The sequence below is a fragment of the Megalobrama amblycephala genome, linkage group LG15 (genome assembly GCF_018812025.1).
Source record: "Megalobrama amblycephala isolate DHTTF-2021 linkage group LG15, ASM1881202v1, whole genome shotgun sequence".
Taxonomy (NCBI): Eukaryota; Metazoa; Chordata; class Actinopteri; order Cypriniformes; family Xenocyprididae; genus Megalobrama; species Megalobrama amblycephala.
The window spans coordinates 36,246,387-36,270,255 of record NC_063058.1 but is presented as its reverse complement, the minus strand read 5'-3'; the positions used below and the strand labels follow the sequence as shown (position 1 = coordinate 36,270,255).

The 23,869-nt window shown below is 37.5% G+C and overlaps 1 protein-coding gene across 1 annotated transcript in view; it reads right to left on the bottom strand.

Moving 5' to 3' along the window:
* Positions 1 to 11,923: 11,923 nt before the first annotated feature.
* Positions 11,924 to 23,869, bottom strand: part of mvda (mevalonate (diphospho) decarboxylase a) — a 66,960-nt gene continuing 55,014 nt past the window's right edge. The window contains exons 8-10 of the mRNA XM_048157722.1: positions 12,564 to 12,679; positions 12,340 to 12,448; positions 11,924 to 12,144 (exon numbers count right to left, since the gene is read on the bottom strand). Coding sequence (XP_048013679.1) covers positions 12,055 to 12,144; positions 12,340 to 12,448; positions 12,564 to 12,679 — 315 coding nt within the window. The 3' untranslated portion in view covers positions 11,924 to 12,054. The remainder of the gene's footprint in view (positions 12,145 to 12,339; positions 12,449 to 12,563; positions 12,680 to 23,869) is intronic.

The following is a 23,869-nucleotide window of genomic DNA, read 5'->3' as shown; positions in this document are numbered from 1 at the left end:
TTACCGGCGTTTTATTCGCAATTACAGCCAGCTAGCCGCCCCTTTGACATCCTTGACCTCCACCAAAGTGACTTTCAGGTGGTCCAGCACGGCTGATGCTGCATTCTCCAAATTGAAAAGTTGCTTTGTTTCAGCTCCAATTCTTGTTGCCCCTGATCCTTCTTGTCAGTTTGTGGTGGAGGTTGATGCGTCAGAGGTGGGGGTTGGAGCGGTTCTTTCCCAGCGCTCTTCCGCGGATGGCAAAATGCATCCTTGCATGTATTTTTCTCATCATTTATCAATTGCCAAACGCAATTACGACATTGGTAATAGAGAGTTGCTGACAGTCAAGCTTGCCTTGGAGGAATGGCACCATTGGTTGGAGGGTTTGGGGGGTACCTTTTATCGTCTGGAACGACCATAAGAACCTTGAGTATATCAGGTCTGCCAAAAGGTTAAATTCTAGGCAGGATTGGTGGGCTTTATTTTTTGGTCGTTTTGATTTTTCTATTTCCTACCGCCCGGGTGCCAAAAACATCAAACCCGATACTTCGTCCCGCGTTTTTGACCAATCTGAACGCCCGTCGTCTCCTGAGTGCATCTTGCCACAGAAGATCATAGTTTCCATGGTGACTTGGGAGATTGAGTTGAAGGTCCTTATGGCCTTACATGGGGTAACGCCTCCATCCAAATTCCCACCGGGTCGTTTGTTTGTGCCTGAGAATCTACGGTCCGACGTCATCTGTTGGGGACATTGTTCCAAGGTGGCTTGTCATCCGGGGGTTTGTCGTACCACATTTCTCATTAAACAACGGTTCTGGTGGCAATAGATGGCCCGTGACATACGACTTTTTGTGTTGGCCTGCTCAGTCTGTGCCACTTCTAAGACTTCTAATCGACCCCCTGCTGGACTCCTTCAACCACTGTCAGTTCCTTCGAGACCCTGATCCCACATATCGCTAGATTTTGTTACGGGACTTCCACCTTCTCAGGGTAACACAGTGGTTTTGACTGTGGTGGACTGGTTCTGGAAAGCAACTCATTTTGTCCCTCTGCCCAAAATACCCTCAGCCAGAGAAACAGCGGTTGCTGTCATTGATCATGTTTTTCACATTCATGGCCTCCCGAAGGACGTGGTCTCTGATAGGGAGCCTCAGTTTGTCTCCAAATTTTGGAAGGAATCTTGTCGTTTGTTGGGGGCGAGTGTTAGTCTTTTTTCTGGGTTTCATCCTCAGAGTAATGGTCAGACGGAGAGGGCCAACCAAGATCTTGAACGTATGTTGCGGTGTCCACGGGCCTGTCTCCGTTTGAGTGTAGTTTAGGTTACCAGCCACCAATTTTTCAGAATCTGGAATCCGATGTCGCGGACCCCTATGCGGTCCCCTGCCCCTTTGTCCAGAGGTGCCACCGCACCTGGACCAGAGCCAGACAGACTCTGCTCCAGGTGGGGTCACGCACCAAGACCCAGGCCAATTGCCACCGGTCGAAGCCTCCCGTCTACGCCGTTGGTGTAGCTTTCATCCAAGAATATTCCTCTCCGCACCGTGTGTAATAGACTTTCTCCTAAATTCGTTGGCCCGTTTACTGTCACCAAGATTATTAGTCCGGTGGCAGTCCGCATTAAACTCCCTCCTGCGTACAGGAGAATTCATTCAGTCTTTCATGTTTCCAAATTAAAACCCATTTTCATTCCACCATTAATCCGCCTGCCCCAGTACCCCCACCGCCGTGATTCATAGATGGGGAACTTACTTATTCGGTAAAATGTATTCTGGAATCTAGACGGAGGGTACACGGATTTCAGTACTTGGTGGACTGGGAGGGTTACGGTCCGGAGGAGAGGAGTTGGGTTCCTGAGAGAGACATATTGGCTCAGTCTCTTATCGATGATTACAATCGCCAGGTAAGCTCCTCGGGAAGTGCCAGGAGGCGCTCCTAGGGGAGGGGGTACTGTCACGGTTCATGGGTCTGTGTGTTCATCTCTGCATGTCTGTCTGCTGTTGTCACTTGTTTGATTGCTTGTTAGCGTTGCCTAGCAACCTTGGCCCGAACAAGTTAATCGCTGTGCATTACCACTCCTATATCTGCCCTGTGATTTGCTGTGTTTGTTGTCAGATCGTTGTTTGCTCATGTCAAGTCAAGTCAAGTCAAATTTATTTATATAGCGCTTTTACAATTGGTAATTGTTTCAAAGCAGCTTTACATATTAGAAGCACAGAAAAAAGGGAAATGGTTAAAAATAAGCTGTACAAACAAGCGTGGTAATATGTAACATATACAAGATGGTGCTACATTAAGCCAATGTCGGCTGACTCCCAGGGGTGGAAAAAACCCCCTAGGAGAAAAACCCAAGCGTGCTTACACTGGGAAAAAAGTCCTAGGAGGGAAAAAACCCCTTGGAAGATATATATAATATATGTAAATGGATATGGAGATCAAAATCTGAATTATACATTTTTATTATAGAGATTAAAAATAGATTATATATAAATATATGTAAGCGGATACGGGGATTAAAAATCTGAATTATAGATGCAGCCAGAACTGGATCTGTAGGCCCATTGTCTCCTGGGCTACGTTGTAGTCAGGTCCAGACACAGGTTCTCCATCTGATCTGGATACGGCCTGGATCCAGCACCCGGCAAACCTCAGGATAAGCAGAGAGACAGATATTAGCGTAGATGCCATTCTTATTCTGATGTACAGGTATATCTAGTGTTATAGGAAATGTTCTCGGTTCCGGCCGACCTAATTATTGCAGCGTAACAATCCTTTAACGGATTTGAAAAATGTTAATGTATTGATAATGTGTTATGTGTATGCAAGAGCAAAGAGATGTGTTTTTAGTCTAGATTTAAACTGACAGAGTGTGTCTGCTTCCTGAACAATGCTAGGAAGATTGTTCCAGAGTTTAGGTGCTAAATAGGAAAAAGATCTGCCGCCTTCAGTTGATTTTGATATTCTGGGTATTATCAACTGGCCTGAATTCTGAGATCGCAATAAACGTGAAGGACTATAATGCATTAAGAGCTCACTTAGGTACTGGGGAGCTAAACCATTTAGAGAATTATAAGTAAGTAGCAAGATTTTAAAATCTATACGATGTTTAATAGGGAGCCAATGTAATGTTGACAGAACTGGGCTAATATGGTCATACTTTCTGGTTCTAGTAAGAACTCTAGCTGCCGCATTTTGGACCAACTGTAGTCTGTTTAAAAGCCGAGCAGAACAACCACCCAGTAGAGCGTTACAATAATCTAGTCTTGAGGTCATGAATGCATGAACCAACTGTTCCGCATTTGTCATTGAGAGCATATGTCGTAATTTAGATATATTTTTTAGATGGAAGAAGGCGGTTTTACAGATACTAGAAACATGACTTTCAAATGAAAGATTGGTATCGAAGAGCACACCCAAGTTCCTAACTGAGGACGAAGGTTTAATGGAGCACCCGTCAAGTGTTAGAGAGTATTCAAGGTTTTTTCGTGAGGAAGTTTTTGGTCCAAAGATTAGGATATCAGTTTTTTCTGAATTTAATAATAAGAAATTTCTTGTCATCCAGTTTTTAATGTCAGCTATGCATTCTGTTAGTTTTGTGAATTTGTAGGTTTCGTCAGGGCGCGAGGAAATATAGAGCTGAGTATCATCAGCGTAGCAGTGAAAACTAACACCATGCTTCCTAATTATCTCTCCTAAGGGCAGCATGTACAGAGTGAAAAGCAACGGTCCTAGTACTGAGCCTTGTGGTACTCCATATTGAACTTGTGATCGATACGACATCTCTTCATTAACTACTACAGACTGATAACGGTCAGATAAGTACGATTTGAACCATGCCAAAGCAATTCCACTAATGCCAATATAGTTTTCAAGTCTTTTTAAAAGAATGTTGTGATTGATAGTGTCAAAAGCAGCACTGAGATCTAATAACACTAATAGAGAAATACAGCCACGATCGGATGATAAGAGTAGATCGTTTGTAACTCTAACGAGAGCAGTCTCAGTGCTATGGTATGGTCTAAATCCTGACTGGAAATCCTCACAGATTCCATTTCTTTCTAAAAAGGAGCACAGTTGTGTTGAAACTGCCTTTTCTAGTATCTTTGACAGAAAAGGTAGATTCGAGATTGGCCTGTAATTTACTAAATCTCTCGGATCTAGTTGAGGTTTTTTAATAAGAGGTTTAATAATAGCCTGCTTAAAGGTTTTTGGCACGTATCCTAGTGTTAAGGATGAATTAATTATATCAAGAAGTGGACCTACGACCTCTGGAAGCATTTCTTTCAGTAGTTTAGTCGGCATTGGGTCTAACATACTTGTCGTTGATTTTGATGATTTGATAAGTTTAGATAATTCTTCCTCTCCTATAGCGGCGAATGATTCTAGTTTTACCTCAGGGACACTACAGTGCACTGTCTGAAGCGAAACTGTAGACGGTTGCATGTTTTTAATTTTCTCTCTAATATTATCAATCTTGCAAGTAAAGAAGTTCATAAAGTCATTACTGCTGTGCTCTATGGAAACGTCAGCAGTTGAATCTCTGTTTCTAGTTAATTTAGCCACTGTGTCAAATAAATACCTAGGATTATGTTTGTTTTCTATTAAGAGATTTGAAAAATAAGTAGATCTAGCATTTCTTATAGCCGTTCTGTACTCAATCATTTTTTCTTTCCACGAAAGGCGAAAAACTTCTAGTTTTGTTTTCTTCCAACTACGTGCTCATGTCCTGTTGTTGCTTTCACCAGCTTCTCTCTAGTTTCTCTGTTCCTGTGTTGCATTCAGCCTTGTGTGGATTTACCTGCCTTGTGTGGATTTACCTGCTTTATGTGGAGCTACCTGCCTTGTGTGGATTTACCAGCTACGTGTGGACCTACCAGTTTGGTGTGGATTTTCTACCTTCACAGTCTCTGTGAGACTTGTGTCTGCTACAGATGCTTACTACTTCTGATCATTTTGCCTTTGCTTTATTCCTCATTTAATAAACTATTTTCTGCACTCGCAAATTGGACCTTGAGTTTATTCTTTCCTGACATGCCGTGACTGTCCACACGGGAAGTGACGCGACAATTTTCTACTGTAACTGACGCCTCATTCTATTTTGGATCTTTGAAAAATGCGTTGTATTTTAAGTATTTATCACTTGTTGTGCATGTAAAAGTTGGAAATATGAATGTGAAGTGAATTTGTGGTCTCATTTCAAATGCATTGATCAATATGCTTGCGTCGACTTCACTGTAGCCTATATGTGCGCTGGTTCCTTTCCGTGTTCTGACCGGTGTCCGAGTCTCAATAAAACATAAGCCCATTCATTCAAATGATTAATAATGGGAAATAAGAAGCGCTTCCATTTTAGAGTCCCTGTTATCAAATCTGTTGAAGATGTTGCAGTTCATGTTTGCCAGCCAAGGACATTTTACAAATCCAGACCAGACGATGTTCTACGGCCATGTCTGGAATAAAGAGCACCCTATCCATGTCACACAGTACAGTTAGGGTGATCATATATATGACTTAACCCGTGATATAAGATTTTAGCCATATTGCCCATCCAAGTCATTCATCCCAGTATCGCAGGTTCATCAGTAGGCTACAATTCTTGTATTTCGGCCACACCACAAGGTGTCACTGTGGCCTCAACGCTTCGCCCTCGCCTACTCTGAGCTCGATTGCTATGTCTGAGGTAAATCACACCCTCTTAATTACCCTACGGACAAAGACATGTAAAAATACATAAATGTAAAAATAAAGAAATGGAGAAATGAATAAATGTGGAAATGAATAAATATGGAAATAAATGTGTAAATAAATAAAAATCGAAATGAATAAATGTATAAATAAAAGAAAAAAAAATAAATGTGGAAAAAAATAAATATATACATAAGGAAATAAATGTATAAAAAAATATTTATTTATTTGCTTTTCAATGTATATTTATTTATTTATTTATTTTTAATATTGGCAGGTTTGGGATTTCATAGGTTAGACGTGGGAATATCCCAAATATCCCACTTCAGACCTCGGGGAGTTCCAGGCAATCAGAAATCACGTTCACATGTTGACCACGTCGCCACGACACGAGAGCATTAGTGTTATCTTTGCAAGCATACATGTTAAAGGGGTCTTGAACTGCGATGTTTTATTGTTTTATAATGTTTCCTTGGGTGCTTACTTAATTTTTTATATAAAATTCATACTAACATTGTCATAATTTAGAAATAAAAGGCATTTTGTCTACCCTGATTTTAGCCCTCTGATCTGAACTCTCTGTTTTAAGGGGCGTGTCTGCTGTGAGACTTCAGTGTAAACACCCATTGCTGTGATTGGCTAACATCTTTGCATATGAAATAGCTAAGTATTACTCTCTATGTGGAATTCTCTCGAAAACTTTTAGCGCATTTTTACTATTACAGCTCTCAAGGTAAACTAATCATGAAAACTGTTGATTATAGCATTATATTTAGATCTATGGCATTATATTTAGATTGTGGCATGAAAGGTTGCAGTGATGAACATAGCCGATCACAGTGATCTCATCATTGCAACTCAATTCCTTCACAATAATGAATATTTTCATCATAACTAACATTAGTTTTGGCAAGAGTCTTAAACTCAGTCACTGACAAACTTGAGCAGTTTGATTGACAGCTCTAGCGTGCAATGTGAAGTTGGCTGTTTAGTCACTGATTTGATTTAATGACACATAGACAGAGAACATCTGACTGTACATGAATCATTACATATTAGAAATCACTGGTCACATATCAGGTATTAGAATTAGCAGAGTTACTTACATGTTGTTCCATTACTTTTGAATCCATATCATAAAAGTCTGTTTCCCAGCCAACATTTGTATGTGGGGCCATGTGGGTATGAAATGGGCTGAAAAATGGGCCCCATATAGGATTGTTAGCGGCTTCCATAATGGCCCCATGTTAATCGCCCATATGGATTTCATGCAGGATTGCTCCTGTCACTAGGTGAGACCCATGGGCAACATGCACAAGACCCATCTCTGTCCCAGCTTTAACCCATTTGTATGTGGGACCCATGTGGGTTTGAAATGGGCTGAAAAATGGGCTCTATATGGGATTGTCTGCAGGTTACATAATGGCCCCATGTTAACTGCCCACATGGATTTCATGCAGGACTGCACCTGTCACTAGGTGGGACCCAAGTGGGCAACATGCACAAGACCCATCTTGGTCCCAACTTGCAAAGCCTGCACCGAAATGTGATTGATTTACCAAAGAATCCACAGTGAAATGTACCGAATACAAATAAATAATGCTCAGCTGAGACATTCAGATTGTTGAAAATAAATAGCCATATTCCTAGCATTAGGGTCCTTTGAAAGGTAATGTTATTTTTTAGTTCTGAAACTTACAGGATATTCTTATAGTATGATGACCTCTTACATGTCAAAAGCTCAAGAAAAATTTTATTTCTTAGTTCATGACCCCTTTAATATGTGAACATGAACATGATGAACATGATCCTGAACACAAACCCCCAGTTTCACAGACAAGGCTTAAGACTGGTCCTGGACTAAAATGCATGTTTGAGCTTTTTTTTAACTGAAAGCAACATACACTGATCAGGCATAACATTATGACCACTGACAGGTGAAGTGAATAATTTCTTCATCACAGCACCTGTTAGAGGGTGGGATATAATAGACAGCAAGTGAACATTTTGTCCTCAAAGTTGATGTGTTAGAGCAAAAAAAATGAGCAAGTCCAAGTATATAATCGAGTTTGACAAGGGCCAAATTGTGATGGCTAGGCGACTGGGTCAGAGCTTCTCCGAAGCTGCAGCTCTTGTGGGCTGTTCCCGGTCTGCAGTGTTCAGTATCTATCAAAGTGGTCCAAGGAAGGAACAGTGGTGAACCAATCAAGCATCTGTGGGATGTGCTAAACAAACAAGTCCGATCCGTGTAGGCCCCACCTCACAACTTACAGTATTTAAAGGAACTGCTGCTAACATCTTGGTGCCAGATACCACAGCACAACTTCAGGGGTCTAGTGGAGTCCATGTCTCGATGGGTCAGGGCTGGTTTGGCAGCAAAATGGGAACCGACACAATATTAGGAAGGTGGTCATAATGTAATGCCTGATCGGTGTATCTTAAAATATATCAGTGCCATTGTTTGTTTAGTTTTTTTGTAATGTTTTTTTCTAAGGCATGTTTATAAAAGCTACTTAGTTTTTTTAATTGCTTTGGTACTACTTTCACAGGTGTACATTTTCAAAACTCTTAGTACAAAACTCTAAACTGATCACACTTGTAACACAGCGAGTCATTCTTTCAAAGCCTAATCTCATGCTTTCATTCTAGTTGAACATATTTTCATTCTACATAATCATCGTTTCAAAACACAAGATCATTGTGATATGTAATGAGAACATTTGGTTTAAGCACCACTGATCCGAAATGATCTTCTTTCAATTTAGTACTTCTAACAATCAGTTCATTCAATAGCAATCAATGCAAGATGCATGTTTCAAATCACCATTGTTGCTGAAATAATTAAAGTGTTACAGGCTACAGATGCCACATTAGAAAATACACTTACATTATCTAACTTGCATAACATAAAAACCATAGTATCTATTCAGTGTTATCAAAAGGTGTGAAGTATGGCACAGCCATAAGGTTCTGTGCTAGAACAGTTTGCTGCCAATACAGTAAATGTACTCACTGCGCCATGAGTGAATTTATACTGTACTTCACCTTTACAGATGAAGGGTGAATTGCAGTATGGCATACTGTAATGTAAAATGTTGTATTTGTTGTCATCTGTCTCTATTTTTCTGATGCATCTCTGATCAATCAGATGTTACACAGTATAATATAAATCACTTGTGTAAAAATAATTCATTATCCATATCGGAAATTGCAAACAAGAAACTATATCCATAGAATAAATATTTATAGAAATCTCTAGGTTGTTCTAAATGATTCATTGATTAACCATTAAGTTAAGTTGGATTAAATAATGTATTACACTGAATGAGAAGAGACACAAAAGTTTGATAGTAAGAGTATTATGAAAGACAGTTACTGTGAATGAAACATTTATATAGATGAAACACTTATTTTGTGTAGTGAAAAGGATACTTTGTGATTTTATGTAGGGGAGAAGTGCAAACTGGTTGTGGCCAGGGTGAGAGGGATCTGTGATGATGTTACCTGCCCATTTCTTCACTCTGGAGTTGTGCAAGTCCTGAAGGTTGGGCAGGTGCACACCAATTATCCTCTCGGCTGTCCTAACAGTCCGTTGCAGTCTTCTTATTCTGTTGGGCCTTTTTCACAATGTCAATGTGATTGTCCCACTTCAGGTTCCTGAGAGATGGTGGTGCCCATGATCCTGAATGATTCCACTGCTTCCACAGTTCTGTCCATGATGGTTAGTGGGGGTAATATAGCATAACGAGATTTATAAGCTGGGTCATTCCGTGTCAAATCAACCAGAGCTCCCCGGCTCAAATTTGACAAAATGACAATTTTCACCTGAGATTTGGAGCCAAATTAGAGGGATGTAAAAAGGACTTTAGAAAGAGGATTTTAGCATCGTTATTTTTTAGTTAGTAAAAATCTGTTGACTTTAGCAATCTTTGTTTCATTGTATGCCAATGGTGACAGTTCAAAAATGGCAAAAAGCACTTTTTGTTTTGAAACTAGAAATGTATCTTGTGTTTTCTTATCAACTCAATTGCATAGAAAATACCTGTCTGAGAGCCATAAATATTCCTTTTCCAAAGTTTGCATGCATGTAACTCTAAAAGTATTTTAGTACTAGATTCTCATTCTTAGTAAGCTTTCCTTTTGAAATCTTAATTTTTAAGGCCGTATATAGTTCAGTCCCATAGATATGGGGATCTCAAAGCAGCTCCATGATCCAGGGATGCAAACACATCAGGGGTGAAAAAGTTGAGAAAGATGCCCCCCCTCCCCCTAAATATAGCTATATATTTATATATTAAATATAGCTATATAAATATATAGCTATATTTAATATTTATATTGACTTATGTATTGAGTATGTGCGCTAAAGATGCGCAGATTATATAAACTTCGCCAGCATATTGACTGAACATAATCTGTGCCTAGCGTATTGATTTGACATTGTTACCCTCCACAGTTGGCTTTTACCTGCATTTTACAGGTCTTCATTTCAAACCCTGTCATTATGAAATTGCACAGAACATCTTGTGTATGTAAAAGCAAAATGTTTCATTACGTTATGACAATATAGTAGAGTTCAACTAAAGTTGTATTCGTTGGCAAAATAGCAATGTCATTAGCATTATACAAATTGTATTTGGATTGTAATTGTATTCACAAGTGCTTTTTGCCATTTTTGAACTGTCACTGTTGGCATAAAATGAAATAAGATTGCTAAAGTCAACAGATTTTAATAATAGAACTACCAATCTCTGTGCAAAAATAAAATAATGATGCTGCCACAAAGTCATTTTTACACCCCTGTAAATTGTCTCTAATTCTCAGGTGAAAATTGTCATTTTGACCCCCTGCTACAAAATAGTGGATTACTCTGTAAATATACATCTGTGACATTTATTATTTTGGCTTTCATCACTATTTATGTTTGTTTTTCTACAGAAAGAAAAAAAATTAACAAAATCAAAAAATTGAGCTGGGGAAGTTTCTGAAATTTGGTTTGTTTTTACATGGAATAAACCAGCTAGCTAGCTAGCTAGCTATTTATTTATTTATGTATGTATGTATGTATGTATGTATGTATGTATGTATGTATGTATGTATGTATGTATGAATTTATCTATCTATCTATCTATCTATCTATCTATCTATCTATCTATCTATCTATCTATCTATCTATCTATCTATCTATCTATCTATTTATTTATTTATTTAGCTAGCTAGCTGGTCATTTTTGACCGGGAACACCACACGTGTGACTTTTTGTGCTATTTTGTACAAAATAAAAGCATTTCAAAACAAACCTCCTGGCTAAACATTAAAGCACACTAGTGTGATAAATTGTACAGAATATTTTAAAATTTTATTCAATATTGTCAAAAATTGAGGTGCATAAGCTCAGATAAAGGAGACCTTTCTGCTAATTCTTTTTCTTGACTCATGACTTGCAAAGAAAATATGCAGGTACATAGGTACATTTTCTTTTACAGGCAAAATGAGCCAAAAAAGACATTTAACTTGGAAAGTCAAAAATTATTAAATGCCCATGAGAAGGATGCAATACTAATGAAATAATAGAAATAGCAGTTAAGGCATGACCAATGGACAGCAAAACGCTCACTAGATCATCAGGGTCAGACAAAAACAGGAGGAGAAGAAAAGATATCCATATCTGCAAGACAGACTTCAGGGTAGGAAATGGACTATAAATTAACTCCCAAAAATTACTGCTAGATTCTGGAGGATAACTTCTTAAAACAGTGGTACAAAAGAATGTGGTGCTGGTCCTTCAAGAGTCATTCTCAATCTGTCTGTCTATAAAGCCTATATAAAAAAAAAAAAAAAACAAAAAAACAGTCTTCATATATTTTACAACACTTCAGCATGTGATTCTTATTAAGTGGGGGTCCTTTTTTAGGATTCTTTACCTAACCCAAGTCTCTGAGATCCTGACACCCTGTACTTCTGGAGACTCCAGGTAAGTTGCAGTTCTGGAAAATGGTGACGCTGGAGACTAAAGGGTTCCTGGTGGTTTCACACTTAATTCTTCACCTTAATTCTTAATTCTTTTGCAGTTAACATGTGTCTTTTCTTCTATGATATGATCAGAATGATCTATGATCAGAAAATCAACGTACCTAATAATTCTGCACACACTGTATATCTGAGTGAAACCACAGACATACATGCATTTATGGGTGCTTCTCAATGGAAACAAAAATAAAAATCCCTTTATGGAGATCAGACAAAAAGACAAATTGTGTCATCATTAAAATCATTATTTTAATTAAAGTAAATATACTCGTTACACAACAATTTATATTGAAATATATTTACAAACTATCTATGAAAAATCTTTTCTTTTGTTTTCTTGATCTACAAAGATCTTTAAGGTTATTCTGATACTACTCTCTTCTTGGGCAGCCCGTCAACACCCAACAAATGTTGGCTTGGATCCTCCACCACACATGGTCCAGGACCAGCCTAAAAACAGGTTATGCAGCAATTATGATAAAACAGGTCATGCATACACCACCATATTTACTGACACAGAATTTAATAAGGGTATAGCGTTACATAAAAATATTAAGACAAACAAGGTATTTTCTTTCTCCGTAAAAGAACTAGTTGAAAATACATGAATGTGCCTTACAGTTAGTGCAGTTTTCAGACACTTACCTTAGTGCTGATTATGTAGTGTATGCCCTTTGGAGTGGGCTCCATATTAATGTCTCTCTTCAGCTCCTCAGAGAGGTCAGCTGAACATACAGGAAGACCTCTGACAAACCTGCAAATAAAAGTTACTGAGTTGAGTTATAACTTGATGTGCTGTGAAGAGCTGCAGTGTTTGTTTTACTGTCAAAGTGTCAATATCAACAGCATGCCTGATTTTCGCAACTTACTCTGATCCATTGGCTTCTGAGGGAAAGAAATGACGAACCACCTGTACAAACTCTGGTAAGTGCTCTTGCAAGGTGTAAATAACAGCATTAGGCCCGGCATCAAAGGTATATGCCACCTGAAATAAGACAAAAGGAGCAAACAAAACAATTCACTTACATCAAAACAAAGTAGTATGCTGAGATTTAAAGAAAGAGATTTAGATTAGATTTAATATTCAATCCAAATAAAGTGCACCATCTAAGGTTCATCCTAAAACCATATAAAAACATTCCACACAGTATCAGAGTCAACAAGTTAACTATAACACCATACTAAATAATATCATAACCATACCATTCCATACTTTACTACTGAAGCGCCTAAGAATTCTTATTAGTAACCTGTTTGTGCAGCTTCAAGAGAGGGCAAGGACCCCTTATAAGACAGAGACATGGAGCAAGGACCCCGATACAAAATCATGTCAAACAGAGCTTTATATTAACCATATAGCCTTCAATATTAATAGAAACCAACTATATTATGAAAGTTATGTTAAGACAGTAGATTAGAACTATGCACATTATTGCTGCACACAAATCACTGTCTGTATGTTACTCTTCATTGTTAAAATTGAGATTTATATAAGAAGATGTGACCGCAAAAGTTTGCAAGTTGAGTGTGCGGTCACATCTTCTTATATACATCTGAATTCATCTCTCCTGACTGGCACCTTAGACGGCAGTGCGTTTGTTTCTCCTTTTAAAAATTGAGATTTATGCCTCATAACAAATAAACAAAGAATCTGGAGCGATTCTGATATTTTCTGATGAATCTCGAATTGATTCTGAGCTAAGTTTTTAACAGAAAATGGCACTACATCTTTAAAACAACCGTTTAAAACACCCATCCTCTGCTTGCTTCCAGTTCCTATACACACACCACTTAAACCTAATTTAATCATTCATAAAGTTCGAAAAGGTTGAAGCAAATTACAAGGTGTTTGCAGTGGGCTGTGTTTACATTAATCTTGCATCATAAAAGCATTCTGAGCTAAGGTGCATGTATATTTAACCACTTACATGAATCAGCCGAACGCACGATCGCTGTCCAGCATTCTTCTTTGTGAGCGTTTGATTGTGCAGCTAAAAACTAGCCTATAGCGCCATTTGCTGTTAAAATTAAGATCAGAATCGATTCGAGAGAGAAAATATCAGGATCAGTCCAGATTCATTCAATCAAGAATCGATGTATTATCTCAGCCCTAAAAATAAAATTAATTTTACTAGAGCTTCTGACTAAATATTAATTGCTGCAACCTATTTAATACATTTAAAAATTGGAATAAATTATTTTTTTTAAAAACATCGGTGTGAATGAGTAATTCATAAATACTTCAATTGTTTCATGACTGGATAAACAATTTTTTAACGTATCTCTCGAACGGCAAAAGACATTTAAAAGATTACGTTTTGCAGATGTTCCTGTGATAAAAATGGTCAATGTATGTTAAGTTTTTCAGTGAAATTTTTTAATGTAATGATAATGATCCCATGTATAATAAAATTATTAAAATCAAAGTTAAAAATATCAATGCTTATGTAAAACTATTCACAAAATCTGTTAAAATATCAAAATTGAGTGGAAACCATGCATATGTCACAGTGTATATGCTGTAAATGTTCTTACTGGGGTCAAACACGAGACTTTAAAAGTTTCTGTTTATAAAAAGTTTCTATAATAAAAAGGTGACCAAATGCTATTGGTGCTCATTGATGCATGTGGGGAGAGAAGGTATATTACGTTCTTCGTCCATGCAAGAAAATGCACGTCCCTGAATAAGATCAGTTTTATAGCATGATTAATTCAACTACTCATGTAATGTTAATGGTATGAGCCATTTCAGGAGTGGCCAAAATTACTTTTGAAATTTATTTTCATATTTACAGGTAAACCTTCATATTATGGGTAATTTGTACCATATTTACAAGTCATTACTTTTACAATTAATTGGAATAGAATTTAAAAAATATTTTGATATTAATATTTTTCTATTAATCTTAAGTCTGCATTTACATGGCTTAATGCATATCTAGAGTATTTTGACATCATATTTTTGTCCCATACTATGGTTATTACTCTGTCATTCACCGCTATTTTGAGAGTGAATCCCGCATATGCAGATATTTGTCCTGAAATTTTGCAGCATGTAATTGGCATCGTTCCACTAAGCATAATGAAATACAAAGCTTTTACTCAATAGATTATATATAGCCTCTAATGTGCGCAAAGACCACTCATGTCTACACTTTTTTAATGAAAGGATTCGCGAGCGAGCAGAACTAAGCGCTGAACAAAATCTCCAGTGTTTTGAGCAGTGAGTGGATTATAGCTTGGAATCTCTGATTGTGTTCAATTGTGTTCAGTTCAATTGTGTTTATTGGCCTCCAAATCTGAATTTGCACCAGTTGTTTCTAAAGAGGTGGAGGAATCGTGTGCTCAGGGTAAAGATATTACAAAGTGATCCATTCTGTCGAGCTAAATTGTATAAATTATTAGCAAGTAGCGTTTTTAAGTTATAGCGCTCATAGTCTTCAATAAAGATCACATCTCATTGACGGCATCGTACAGCCACATGATGTGGGTTTTATTAAAGCTGTGAATGTAATAATCTTTTAAAAACCATGCATTATATTTAACTATATTTAAATACTTATTTTATTTGTTATTTATATTTATTTACTCATTTTATAGATTTTTTTCTATTAATGTTTAATCATATGTTTTGTGTTGTGTTGCCTTTACAGGTAAATAAACTGGATACATCATCCTGAACAGTATGATGACAGCATCTAACACTATACTACGACCTCCTTACAATTAGTTCTACAACTAGATGAACATCATCTGTGTTTTGTCATTTGATGTCTTTACTAGAGGTTGTAAGTCTTCTTAGGTATACTCAACCTCAGATGTCATGCCCACAGTCCATTCACTGAACCTTTAATGCATACTGCACACAGAGAAATACTTTCTAGGTAGCATTGATCTGTTTGGCTGATTTAACTCAACTTCCAAGAGTAAAAGGAACATTGGTTTCATCATCCACCTGGAATCAAAAGTTGTGTTTACAGGGTACTCAGTTGACATCATGAGTTCTTTCAAAAATTAAATAATCACTGGATTTATGAAAGATGGATTTATGAAAGTTTAAAAGTTTTGTAAGCTTAAAGATGACCTATTATGCCCCTTTTGATGTCTGAAGTTTCAGCTCAAAATACCCCACAGATCATTTATTATAGCTTGTCAAATTTGCCCCAATTTGGGTATGAGCAAAATGATGGGTTCCTACACATTTTCCATTTCAAAATTCCATACTTTTTCTGACTCAAATTTCCAGACCTCCTTCTAAACGATTTTCTGCCATTGGTAAGCCTTGTTCTCCTTTTCTATGTTTTCTCTGCTTCATGTTTGTAGGCTGGGTCTTACAGTCTTTTAGTGATTTTTAAATTAGTGTTTGATTGTTGAAATTTTTGTATTTAGTATTCACATCTAGGCCTTTCTCTTCTTAAAACCACGTACCTGTGTGACTTTTGTTGGGGATTAATCTACAAGTACTAATATATTCTCTGTTTAACAGGGTGGTGTAGTGACTTAGTTTGTTTCCCTTTCCGACAATACCACTCGGTACATAGGCGTAAATATATAATTTGTTTAACATTCTAATATTTCAATACATTTACTTCATAGATATCCTTCTCTGATTTATCCATTCTGCTCTGTGTTTGCTCTGTTGTCTGTATTGGTTGTTGGTATCGAAGCATTTTATAGAGTAGCCTACAAGTACGAGTAGCCCTACACAAGCTCAGTATCACAGTTTCCCTAATATTTTCTAAATTCATAACTTTATAAACATATCTGCAAAGTCAAAAGGGGTGTAAAAGGTGATGTGTAGTAAATAAGTTGTTGTAGGGGGGTCTGGGGGCATCCTCCCAAAAGAACAATCGAGCATGAATAATGTGTTTAATATATATGCAAACTACGACTACAGAGGTTATACGTCTAAATACAGAATACAGAAAAATATACAAATATATACAAAGGGAACGTAGAGACAGGACAGGGAGGATGGTCAAAGAATGGCAAATTTCGACAGTTAACCCTTTTTGAGAGCCAGCACAGAAATAAGTTTAAACAAATTTCAGAGAAATTACAATACTTGCGTATGGTTCAAGTCGGTGTGCAGCAGAGTTTCAACGCGCCTGGCGTGGTTGGTCCTTTCCGAGAGGGTTTCTCCGGCGGGGTTTTCAAACGAGGTTTAACTGATGCGTAAGATGACAGAGAAAAAAGAAGAGAGAGAGGGTCCAAGGAAAATGGTCGTCCTGGCAGGAGCTGAGCACGTGATGACAGTGCTGTCGCCTGAGGCAGTTCAGGGGCAGTCGAGAGACAATCGGGAGACAAAGGAAAAGGTGTGTGTCGTTGTTTTTATGGAAACCCAAGCTAACACACCTCCTGAATTGTAGCGGCCAATAGATGCACAGCACTATTTGGCGGGCAAAGTTCCTTTGTTTGGTCTCCTAGCTGAATTTGCATACTTTATGACTATCAGATTGGATTTCGAGATGGAGTACTTTCTTCACAGTATCATTAAAGGTGCCCTCGAATGAAAAATTGAATTTATCTTGGCATAGTTAAATAACAAGAGTTCAGTACATGGAAATGACATACAGGGAGTCTCAAACTCTATTGTTTCCTCCTTCTTATATAAATCTAATTTGTTTAAAAGACCTCAGAAGAACAGGCAAATCTCAACATAACACCGACTGTTACGTAACAGTCGGGGTGTACGCCCCCAATATTTGCATATGCCAGACCACGTTCCCAACATTATCATTATGAAAGGGATTAGACAAGGGCAGAACGTCTGGATCTGTGCACAGGTGAATCATCAGACTAGGTAAGCAAGCAAGAACAACAGCGAAAAATGGCAGATGGAGCAATAATAACTGACATGATCAATGATATCATGATATTTTTAGTGATATATATTTGTAAATTGTCTTTCTAAATGTTTCGTTAGTATGTTGCTAATGTACTGTTAAATGTGGTTAAAGTTACCATCGTTTCTTACTGTATTCACGGAGACAAGAGCCGTCGCTATTTTCATTTTTAAACACTTGCAGTCTGTATAATGCATAAACACAACTTCATTCTTTATAAATCTCTCCAACAGTGTAGCATTAGCCGTTAGCCATGCAACATAGCCTCAAACTCATTCACAATCAATGTAAACAATATAACAGTATACAATACTCACATAATCCACCGCATGCATGCCGCATGCATGACGAACACTTTGTAAAGATCCATTTTGAGGGTTATATTAGCTGTGTAAACTTTAAGGCACTGTTTAAGGCAAGCGTGAGCTCTGTGGGCAGAGATTTAAAGGGGCCGCAGCATAAATCGGCGCGTTTATAATGATGCCCCAAAATAGGCAGTTAAAAAAATTAATTAAAAAAAATCTATGGGGTATTTTGAGCTGAAACTTCACAGACAAATTCAGGGGACACCTTAGACTTATATTACATCTTTTAAAAACATAATCTAGGGCACTTTTAAACACATAGAAAAATGCATTTGTCAGCTATGTGACATATCTCAGTGAATGATCAGTAGCCAGAGCTTTAGAACGAGATCAAACTCGATAGATCAGACAGGTATATAAAGGAAGTTATGGTTTACAGACAAAATTTCCTTATTACAACTAAAACTAACTCAACTACAGTTATTTAAACTAAGTCTAAACATTAGGAAACATGCACACACTGACACATGATGGGTACATACATGGATGTGACTTGGCATAGTTATATTTTACATACACAGTCAATAATGTATGTTTGTGTGTTTTTGTGTGTGCCTGTGTGTGTGTGGTGGGTGTTGGAATGTGAATCTGGTCTGTAGTCCACATGAGGGGCCCTTTTGATGTCCTAAGAGCTAGGAAATTGGGCCTTCTGTTTTACCTCGGAGGGTAACAAAGGTGTCAGAGGGTCTGTTTTCCTCTAGACCGGCCGGCGCAGAGATGAGATTTTACAACCCAGTCCAGCATGCTAAAAGCATTCTGAACATTCGAAAGTTTATTGATTATCCTGATACGTGTGCATATGCTACAACCTTTACTTTTGCAACAAAAGCAGTACTGGAAAAGTACTGGAAAAAAATATAAAACAAATACTGAAACAATTGATAAGCATTTTTATTTAGCAGATCACTTAAATATTTAGAAATAGCAGATTCAAATCTCAGTTGAAGGCACAGTCAGGTGTTGAATTTATTTTCATTACAAGGACACAGTAAAATAGGACTCTTTGAATTGGATTTGTTCAATGTGTATAAGGAACAATACAGAGGAGCAGAGAGAAAATAACATCTGGGTAAGGGAGAGGAATAGATGAAGGAGGAGAGGAGAAGTTGGATCAGGATAAGGGAGAAGAAGAGGTATGGGAGAGGAGGAAGAATGTGTGCTGGATTGTGCATCTCTGTTTTTTTTCACTTACACATATGTAACCTATGACAGCTTATTTCTGCCATGAATAGAAAATAAAAAAGGTAACTGTGACTTTTTATCTCACAATTCTGACTTTTTCTCTCAATTCCTAGTTTATATCTCACAATTCTGAGGAGAAAAAATGATTGTGAGATGTAAACTCACAATTGCAAAATAAAAAATATTTTTGATAGAAAGTCACAATTACTTTTTATGCTTTTTTATTCTGTGGTGGAAAAAAGCTTCCATAATAACCAAAGGTCATGTATGTTGGATTTGTTATTGATCAATGGCAGCAATTTCATGTTTTCATTTCAGCTTTATACTACAACGATTCCACTACCACTGTTCCATATTTACAAAATATGTGGTCTGCATAGGGCACTAGCTACCAAGGGGACACCATCCCACCCTCTATGGGAGCACCATCAACACCACACACCCAACCCCAGAAAGAGATTTCAACCAAGGGGGACACTGAAGTTCAGCTTAGGGGACTCATTTGATCAGTAGCTGCCCTGAGCAATTATGTTACTTATTCTTCTCTTTTTCTACTATACATTCTATAAAATAATGACTCACTTCTGTTGCCAAGAATGCACACATTCAACACTCAACCAAAAATTTAGAATGGATTACATGCATTATACTTTTACTGCAGTAAAAGGAAACTGAATTTTAAAAACTATTTAATATTTTCTTCAGGTAGAACTGAAACATGACAAGTAATGCAGTTTCTGTAATGTCATCAACTGTTAGTATTTTGACAGTCATTGCACTTTGATTGACTATATGTTCATGTTGGATAGAAAACTAATGCTAGTGTTTGACAGAACGACTCTATTTTGAATCAGGTTTGCTGTGTTTTGATAGAGTTAGTATGTGTTGAAAAAGGTTTTTAGCATTTTGAAATGTAGAGTTTGTGTTTATTTACCAAAATATGGTTTTGGGCAGAAAATTAACTATTTGGCTAATTGTGTGATGTAGGTGTGTTGCTGTTTTAACTCTCTGGAGTCGGGTAACGCGCCGACGCGTTTTGCAGGATTTTTTTTCACATGCAGCAAAACAGACTATATATAGAATGTATATAGAAGATATAGAATATCTTCTTTTATTTGTGTACACTCAGAGTAAAAACAAAATGTTGTGCTTTTTGCAAAATAAAGAAAACTAACATGATGCATGATCTGTCGTCTCCCTCTGAACGAAGTCCGATCTGATAGTTCTCAGAAAATCAACTGTAACTTAGTGAATACTAATGACACAAAAATGAGACTTATGTCTAAAAAAAACATTTAAATGTCAGGTTTTAAATCGTGTAAGTCAAATCAAAAACAAATATTCTGTTTATATAATCTGTATGAAAAGAGACACATGTCAGACCTCCGTGATTCAGCTCATTATCCACTAATGAGGCCACGCCCACGGAGCCAGCGCTATTCAGACGCAAATTCTGAGGCAATACATCGTCTCAATCGTGTATTTATTGTCTTCAAAAGTGTTTTGAATAGCCATAGTTAGCGATCTCTGGAAGCCTGTTAGTTCCTGGATTGTCACATGGCCTATTCTTCTTTAGATTCTTTAGATGCGTGTGCATCTCGCTAGCTTGTTAATAGCTAGCGTCATCAATCTCTCGTGCGCTCCTTTTTCAATGCGTTCATCAAACAGCTGTGGTAACTCAGATCAGTCTACAAACACGGTGAGTCATGTCATCCTCTCCCAGCATCGTCTCCTGTTCCATTTGGCACATGTTCAGCATAGCTCTCTCTGTTAGCGATGAGGGATTTACATGTCATAAATGTAGGGAAATAAATGTCAGGCTGACAGAGAGAATCTCAGAATTAGAGACACGCATCCAAATTTTAATCGAGGATAGTAAGAATGCAGGGGCTTCAGATACTGTTTTGGATGCGACTAGCTTAGTGAACTCTGTACATTGTTCGGTTCCGGCTGTAGAGCCTGTGCAGCAGGGCACTTGGGTAACTGTGAGGCGGGCTAGCCGTGGAAAACACCACTCTTCTGTTCCAATAAGAACATCAAACAGGTTCTCCCCACTCAGTGACGCACCCACTGAGAATCCTGTTGAAAGTGCCCTAGTTATTGGCGATTCTATTACACGGAACGTGAAAATAGAGCCACCAGCCACCATAGTCACATGTCGAGAGCCAGAGCACCTGACATCAAAGCAAATTTAAAAGTGCTGGTGCTAATGCTAATCGTAAATACTCTAAAATTATTATTCACATCAGCACAAATGATGTTCGACTTCGCCAGTCGGAGATCACTAAAATTAACATTAAAGAGGTGAGTGAACTCGCAAGTACAATGTTAGGAGAAGTAATTTGCTCTGGCCCTCTTCCTGTTCGGAGTGATGAGATAGTTAGCATATTATCATCACTCAATGGCTGGCTGTCTAAGTGGTGTCCGCAGAATAATATAGGTGTCATAGACAATTGGAAAAGTTTTTGGGGCAGACCTGACCTGTTGAAAAGAGATGGTATTCATCCCTCCCGGGATGGTGCTGCTCTTCTCTCTAGTAATATGGCACATAGTCTTAGAGCTGAAACATGACAAACTGGGGCCCAGGACAGGAAAAAGCAGCAGACAGACTGGTTAAACCGACCGTCTGCTGGCTGCCTCACGTTACAGAGGTCAGATAATTCCCAACACATAGAAACTCTCACATCTAGATATTATCACATAGAGACTATGTCTGTACCCCAAATTAGTAAAAACAAAAAACTTCCAAACCCATTTAATGGTAAAAATTTAATTGATGTTCAACAAATAAAAAATAGAGATAATAATGATAAACAAATGATAAAGCTTGGGTTGTTGAATATTAGATCACTTTCTTCAAAAGCACCTATTGTAAATGATATTATCACAGACAATAATCTAGATGTGCTATGTTTGACAGAAACCTGGCTAAAACCGGACGATTACATTACTTTAAATGAGTCTAGCCCTCAAGGATATGATTATCGACACAATCCTTGACAGAAAGGCAAAGGGGGAGGTGTTGCTGCAATTTATAGTAATATTTACAGTATTAGTCAAAAGTCTTTCAAATATAATTCCTTCAAGGTGATGGTACTTTACGTAACATTATGTAAGTTGACATTTGTGCTGGCTACTGTATACAGGCCACCAGGACACCATACAGACTTTATTAAAGAATTTGCTGCTTTTCTATCAGAGTTAGTACTAGCTGCAGATAAAGTCCTTGTTGTTGGTGATTTTAATATCCATGTAGATAATAAAGACTCATTGGGATTAGCATTTAAAGACATTCTAAACTCTATTGGTGTTAGACAACACGTGTCAGGATCCACTCATTGTCGTAATCATACTTTAGATCTAATATTGTCACATGGAATCAATATTGATGCCGTTGAAATTCTGCAGCAGAGTGACGACATCTCAGATCATTATCTAGTCTCATGTATACTACATTTGGTCAAAGCGGCTAAACTGCCTGTCTGCCATAAATATGGTAGAATTATGGTAGTAAATTAATACAATGTCATGTTACAATGAGCACACTCGGGCCCTAAAAACACCAGCCAGAAAAATGGAGCGCAGCTGAAAGAAAACAAAACTAGAAGTATTTCGCATTTCGTGGAGAGAGAGAATGATTGAGTACAGAAAGGCCTTAAAAACTGCTAAATCTGCCTATTTTTCAAAACTTTTAGAAGAAAATAAACACCACCCTAGGTATTTATTTGATACAGTGGCTAAATTAACAAGAAATAAAGCTTCTACTTCTGATGTTTCCAAAGAGCACAGCAGTAATGACTTTGTGAACTTCTTTACTTGCAAGAAATAATAATAACCATGCAACCGTCTACTGCAGTATCATGTCAGACAGTGCATTGTAGTGTCCCTGAGGAAAAATTCAATTCATTTACTGCTTTACGAGAGGAAGAATTGTCTAATCTTGTTAAATCATCAAAGTCAACAACATGTATGTTAGACCCTATACCGACTAAGCTATTGAAAGAGATGCTTCCAGAGGTCATAGATCCTCTTCTTAATACTGTTAATTCATCTTTATCACTAGGATACATACCAAAAACTTTTAAGCTGGATATTATTAAAATTCTTATTAAAAAAATCACAACTTGATCCTAGAGAATTAGTCAATTACAGGCTGATCTCAAATCTTACTTTTCTGTCAAAAATACTTGAAAAGGCAGTATCATCACAACTACGTTCCTTTTTAGAAAGAAATAGTATCTGTGAGGATTTCCAGTCAGGATTTAGACCATATCATAGTACTGAGACTGCTCTCATTAGAGTTACTAATGATTTGCTCTTATCAGATCGTGGATGTATCTCTCTATTAGTGTTACTGGATCTTAGTGCTGCATTTGACACTATCGATCACAATATTCTTTTAAATAGACTTGAAAACTATGTTGGCATTAGTAGAATTGCATTGTCATGGTTCAAATCATACCGTTATCAGTTTGTAGTAGTAAATGAAGAGAGGTCATATCGATCACAAGTTCAATATGGAGTACCGCAAGGCCCAGTACTAGGACCATTGCTTTTCAGTCTGTACATGCTACCCTTGGGAGATATCATTAGGAAGCATGGCGTTAGTTTTCATTGTTACGCTGATGATACTCAGCTCTATATTTCTTCGCGCCCTGACGAAACTTACCAATTCGCAAAATTAACAATGTATAGCTGATATAAAAAAACTGGATGACCAGTAATTTCCTAATACTAAATTCAGAAAAAACAGAGATTCTAATTTTTGGATCGAAAACTTCT